This window comes from Colobus angolensis, unplaced genomic scaffold (assembly GCF_000951035.1).
Source record: "Colobus angolensis palliatus isolate OR3802 unplaced genomic scaffold, Cang.pa_1.0 Scaffold34, whole genome shotgun sequence".
NCBI lineage: Eukaryota > Metazoa > Chordata > Mammalia > Primates > Cercopithecidae > Colobus > Colobus angolensis.
In genome coordinates, this window is record NW_012116710.1 from 3453613 (window position 1) to 3460133 (window position 6521).

General features: G+C 40.2%; 1 protein-coding gene across 4 annotated transcripts in view; it reads left to right on the plus strand.

Moving 5' to 3' along the window:
• The window catches only part of PPARG (peroxisome proliferator-activated receptor gamma), a 153284-nt gene extending 147586 nt beyond the window's left edge, over positions 1–5698 (plus strand). For all 4 annotated transcript variants that reach the window (XM_011952323.1, XM_011952322.1, XM_011952320.1 and 1 more), the window contains one exon: positions 5240–5698. In XM_011952323.1, the coding sequence (XP_011807713.1) occupies positions 5240–5487 (248 nt within the window). In that variant the 3' untranslated portion in view covers positions 5488–5698. The remainder of the gene's footprint in view (positions 1–5239) is intronic.
• The last annotated feature ends 823 nt before the right edge of the window (positions 5699–6521 follow it).

Consider the following 6521-nt stretch of genomic DNA (forward strand, 5'->3'; position numbering starts at 1 on the left):
AGACTAGTGGGGAGTTATGACCAGTTGGAGGGTCGAGGGTAGGGAACAACTCTGGCAGATGGATCTCTTTTGCCGTTGACTAGAGCTTGAAGACCAAAGGAAGCTTTTCTGTTGTTTAAATAAGTCATGTGTTTTAAGTTTAATGTTAATGTGCTTTTTCAATTAGATGTTTGAGTATATTTCCCCAACTGAATTATGTAGAGGGAATTACAAATGAGAATACATCTTACAGTTTTTGAATTAGAATTTTTGAGATTATCTATTTAGTCTGATCTGTTTTGTTTAGACAAGAAAATTGAGCTTAGTGATCTTAATCAGTTTTCCCAAGGTCACAGAGCTGGTGAGTGAAAGCCTTAGATGTGAAATATACAGCTTTTCTCTGCTGCCCTCCTTCCCTAAACCATCTTGCCTTAACGGAGGCTCAGTCAGGGGGACAATGGGACTGATCTGTAAATGATCTAACTTGTCATTGCAGAAAATATACTTACTCCATGGCCACAAAATTTCAGCAATTCAGCCAAGCTTCATCCATCACATCATAAAGAATAACTTGCCAAAGAGGGGTCTGAAAATCCAAACCAGATCCCTCTCCACTCCGAGAGAGGCCAGTTCCATGACACTGTATCGGAGCCAGGTGTTTCCAGCAAGCCCTGATCAGTTGCATGTTAGGGCTTGATTGTTTGATAAACGGGACCTAGTAGATTAACATCATCTCCTCAGCCCAAGGGCTGACCCCAGTGGTGCTGCTCAAGAGGAAGGAGGAGGCTAGGAGCAGTGGCTCCTGCTTGTCATCCCAGCACTTTGCGGGGCCAAGGAGGACAAATCTCTTGAGCCTAGCATGCAAGAGCAGCCTGGGCAATGTAGAGATTCTGTTTCTAACAAAAAAAAAAAGAGAGAGAGAAGGAGCAGGTGGAGGAAGGAGGAGCGGCAGAAAGGTTTCAGGAGCCAGTGTCTAGTAAGCAGAGGCCTACCCCAGGCCGAGTGGTCCCAGCCCAGGAGGGCCTCTCTCCGCACCTGTCTTTAGACACACGTCTGCCTCTGGCCTTTGAGATGCACGCATTTATCAAGCCAGAGGATCCATAGTCTTTAAACCAAGGTGCCAGTCTGGGGCCCAGCATTCAGTGAAGCATCAGTGGCTTTTTCATTCCCAGATAGCAACTGTGAGGAAGGCCCCATGCTCCCAGGGGCCCAATTCTCCAGGCCAGGACCAGATCATTTGTTCCTTCTCAGAATCTGAGATTTTTTTGCTGATGGTTCCAGGATTGAATGCTGAAATCTAAAAAAGAAAATTATACTTATTCTGGTCAATGGGATATGTTGGAGAACTGAGAGGGAAAAAAATCAAACTAAAGACCAGTTTCCTTCTTTAATGGAAAAAAAATATGAAAGTTAACTTAGAAGAATATTTAGAGTTCTGAAAATCCCACTCTGAGACCACTCTGCCATCTCACATTGTTCTCTTGAGCCTCATCTCAATGGATAAAGGTTACTAGAGTTTATTAGACACAGGAAAACATAGTTTACAGGAGACTTCTTCATTGTGTAGGGATTCTGCCTTCAGGCCTGTTCACCAGCCGAGAGAATTGTGCTTTTCAATCCAGGGCTCTTGGCCAGAACAGCCTTCTCACTCATTAACTCAGTCGACCAAATGCTTCCTGTGTTTCCACTGGTGGTTCAGAAATGATCAGAACACAGTCTGTGCCCTCTATTACCTCACGGTCTAATGGGGGAGAAACAAGAAAGTCAGAAGTTACAATACAAGATAATAAGGAATAAGAGCAGAACCTTTGGAACCAGACAGACTTAGATCCAAATATCAGCTCTGCATTTACTAGCAAGTGGCCTATCTTGGTAAGATGCAACTTTTTTCTCTAAGTCTTAATTTCTCCCTCTGTAAAGTATGACCTCATGGGGTTATTGTGAAGATTAAATGGTATATTGTATATAAGGCCCTTGGTACGATCTTTGGAAAATAATAACCATTCAGTGAATGTAATCTACTAGTATAGCTGTGATTGAAGCGTTTATAAGGTGCTATGGGGCCCAGAGAAAGGAGATGAGAAGAACAGGAGAGAGGAAGGGATACTGTTGAGGAAGGATTTCAGGATGGAATCCCACCACAGTCTGTATTTTGAAGAAATGGTTGAAGTCAATAAGAGGAGTGAAGGGAAGGTGAGAACATTTCAGGCCAGAGGAATAAAATCTGAATAAGTTCAGAGTCCTGACAGAACATAGGGTGTTTGAGGAACTTGGTATGGAAATAGATTAATATGGCTTAACGTGGAGCAAAATGAAACAGAACTGAGGCTAGAGGATGACCAGGACCAGGTCATGAAGGATATTAAAGGTGGGTAAAACTCATACCATGAAGGAGAGAAGAGTTACAATTTTTAAAAGAAAATAAATAGCCTTCAAGAGCTCAAATTTGAAATCAATACAAGATAGATGATCAAGTGAATATCCTGTCTCCTTGGTGAGCCTTACTGAGAAAACCTTATAATCTAACCCAAGGCAACAAACTGAAAATTAGAAAATAAAACTTAGAGATTAGAAAACAAACACTGAAACCCCAACTTTTTACTTGGAAATTTAAAAACATACTTCTATATAACTCTTAGGTTAAAAATGAAATCAAAATTATAAGACAAGCTGTTTAGAAAAGAACTATGAGAATACCATCGATCAAAGCCCATGGGATGAAACCAAAGTGGCACTAAGAAGAAAATGTGGAGGCTTCAATGCATTTATTAGAAAACAAGGAATACCAAACCAAATGAATTAAGCATTCAACTCAAAACAACTAGAAAAAGAGAAGAAAGTAAACCTAAAGAAAGTTTTAAAAAAGGAATTCAATAAATTAAAAACAAAACAAAATTTTTAAAAAGACTTGATTAATAAACCAAAAGTTATGTTTTTCTAAAAAAGCAAAAACTAGATAAACTTTTGACAATCAGATTCTTTTAATGAGAGAATGCACAAATAAAGAGCTCTAAGAGCTGGGCACAGTGGCTCATGCCTATATTCCCAGCACTTTGGGAGGCTGAGGCAGGAGGATTGGTTGAGGCCAGGAGTTCAAGACCAGTCTGGACTATGTAGCAAGACCCCCACCTCTACAAAAAATTTAGAAATTAGTTGGGTGTGGTTGCTCATGCCTACAGTCCCAGCTACTTGGGAGGCTAAAGCAGGAGGATCACCTGAACCCAGGAGTTGAAGGCTGCAGTGAGCCATGATCATGCCACTGCACTGGGCAACAGATTAAGACTCTGTCTCAAAAAAAAGAAAAGAAAAAGCAGTAAGTTAGGATTAAGTTAAGGGGCATGAAGAAATACATTTCATATTCTAAGACAATATCATCTACAACTTTATTCCAATATAAATTACTAAAACTTTACCATATAAGTAGTAGAAAGCCTGAATAGATAAAAACTATGGAAGAAAAATTAAAGATAATGATAGATTTATCACTAAGCGCAGATGGTTCTGCAAACAAATTCTAAGAAACCATCAGGGAACAGATCATTACTATGTCAACACAGAAGGCAAACTTCTCAACTCAGTGTATAAGGCTAGTTAACATTGTTACTAAAACAGGCAAAGAATGGCCCCCAAAATAATTCTAAACCAGTATCACCTACAAGTACAAAAACCCTATAATAAAATATTAGCAAGTGAGTACAAGGGTATAAGGAACTCTGTTAATGTAATTCACTGTGCTAGGTTAAGATAAAACCATAACTCTTCAAGATATCATAGCTCTTTAGATACAGAAATGTAAAAGCATTTGATAAAAATTCAACAACATTCCTGACTAAAACAAATTAAAATTTTAAAACCCCTGGATAAGCCAGGAGTAAAACATGTCCTCCATAATCTATAGCAAACATCATAGTTGCTGATAAACCATTAGAAGCATTTTCTTCGAAGTTAGGAATAAAACAAGAATTGCTGCTATTATTTAATCCCACATTGGAGGTTTTAGCCAACACTATGGCAAGAAGAGGAAATGAGAAAGGTTAATGATGCAAAAGAAGAAATAAATAAAGCTACCATTGCTGATACAATTATCTATCCAAGAAAAGTAGAAATCCATGATTAAAAGCTATTTGAACTGACAAAAGTTCAGAAAATTGGAATCGTTTCAATATACTAAAATCAATTAGTTTTCTACACATCAGCGGGGATATATTAGATGTAATGAAAATGAAGGGTCCATTCACAATAGAAGCTATAAAGTATTTGAGAATAAATCTAACAAGATCTACATAAAGAAAAAAGTAAAATATTTAAAAGGTATTTAAGTTCACCATTTGCAAATTGAACTAAAGAAAAAATCTAAAGAACTAGTGAAAATTGCTTGCAATCTTACCACTCAAAAGAAACCTCTGTTAAAATGTATCAGTATTTTAAAACTGTGTTTTGTCGTTTGGAAATACACCGTATTAAGCAAACATAGCATAAGCAAATTAAGCAAAAAGACAAGCCTTTTTTTAAAAGCGTATTTGTGGAAAGAGCATATTTGAAGCTATGATAAGAAACTGAGTAGAAGCTATAAAACACGGATTCATCAGGAAGGAGCAGAAGTTGAAAAGGAGATTTCTGGCTGGTCGTGGTGGCTCATGCCTGTAATCCCAGCACTTTGGGAGGCCAAGGCAGGTGGATCACTTGAGGTCAGGAGTTTGAGACAAGCGTGGCCAACATGGTGAAACCCTATCTCTACTAAAAATACAAAAATTAGAAAGGCGTGGTGGTGAGCGCCTATCATCCCAGCTACTCAGGAGGCTGAGGCAGGAGAATAGCTTGATCCCGGGAGGCATGGGTTGTAGTGAGCTGAGGTCGTGCCACTGCACTCCAGCCTGGATGACAGAGCAAGACTCCATCTCAAAAAAAAAAGAAAGAAAGAAAAAGAAAAGGAGATTTCTGAGTAGAAACATGTTAGCAGAGGAAACTTCATTTGGGGAATGGGATTGTTTTGATGCTGTGCTCCATCAGCTGACCACACAGATTCCATCCTGGCCAGAAAAAGCCCCTGCAAAGACCTCTGATTATTTTGGTTCTGATTATATTCTCAGTTCTCACCCATTATCTGCTTACCCTTGCTCCCCACCTATTTAAGATACAAAGCAAAACAAACCAAAAACACGGATGAGTTGCTTGGTAGAGCTGCCTAGGCCTCCAAGGCGGGGCCCAGAGGATTTTTTGACTGAACCCCGTGTTGTGTTTTCCATTTGTGCTTCCCCAGACCGCCCAGGTTTGCTGAATGTGAAGCCCATTGAAGACATTCAAGACAACCTGCTACAAGCCCTGGAGCTCCAGCTGAAGCTGAACCACCCTGAGTCCTCGCAGCTGTTTGCCAAGCTGCTTCAGAAAATGACAGACCTCAGACAGATTGTCACGGAACACGTGCAGCTACTGCAGGTGATCAAGAAGACGGAGACAGACATGAGTCTTCACCCGCTCCTGCAGGAGATCTACAAGGACTTGTACTAGCAGAGAGTCCTGAGCCACTGCCAACATTTCCCTTCTTCCAGTTGCACTATTCTGAGGGAAAATCTGACACCTAAGAAATTTACTGTGAAAAAGCATTTTAAAAAGAAACGGTTTTAGAATATGATCTATTTTATGCATATTGTTTATAAAGACACATTTACAATTTACTTTTAATATTAAAAATTACCATATTATGAAATTACCGATAGTATTTCATTTACTGAGTCTTGTGTGTTTCCCGCCCTAGCCCCTGGGCTTTCTTTTTTCCCCCTTTTCCTTCTCCCCTCGCTCCCTCCCTCCCTTCCTCCTCCCTCCCTCCTTCTCACCCTTCCTCCCTTCCTTCCCTCCTTTCCTTCTTTCTTTATTTTTCTTTTCTTTCTTAGACATTTTAAAATATGCGAGTGGAACTGCTGATACACTTTCATTCTCAGTAAATTAATTTTTTACTCAATTTACAACTTTTCGGAACTCTACATCTGCTTTAACAATCAGAACTAAGAAGGGAAGGGGAACTTCAGAATCAGACGGCTCAGAGCATGTGTTTTGTAACCTGGATATGCTGATATGCAGTATATCCCTGGGCTTACCCAGAATTCAATCTTCTTCCACAATCCTAACCGAGATTTTCACTCACCACCAGCAGCCTATTCGTATACTACCTGCTAATCAATGCCACTGTGCACCCACAGAGCCAGTGGCCAGCAACTGAGCACTGCTAGAAACTCTGGGGAACACAGAACTGTTTTAAAATTTGGTATCTAGGCCAGGCATGGTGTCTCAAGTCTTTAATCCCCACACTTTAGGAGGCCAAGGTGGATGGATCAATTGAGCTGGTCTCCTGTTCGAGACCCCATCTCTACAACAGTTTTAAATATTAGCCATGTGTAGTGGCATACACTTGTAGTCCCAGCTACTCGCAAGCTGAGGCGGGAGGATTGCTTGAGCCGGGAGTTGAGGCTGCAGTGAGCTGTGATGATGCCACTGTATTCCAGCCTGGGCCACAGAGTGAGACCCTATCTCTAAAAAAGATTTGA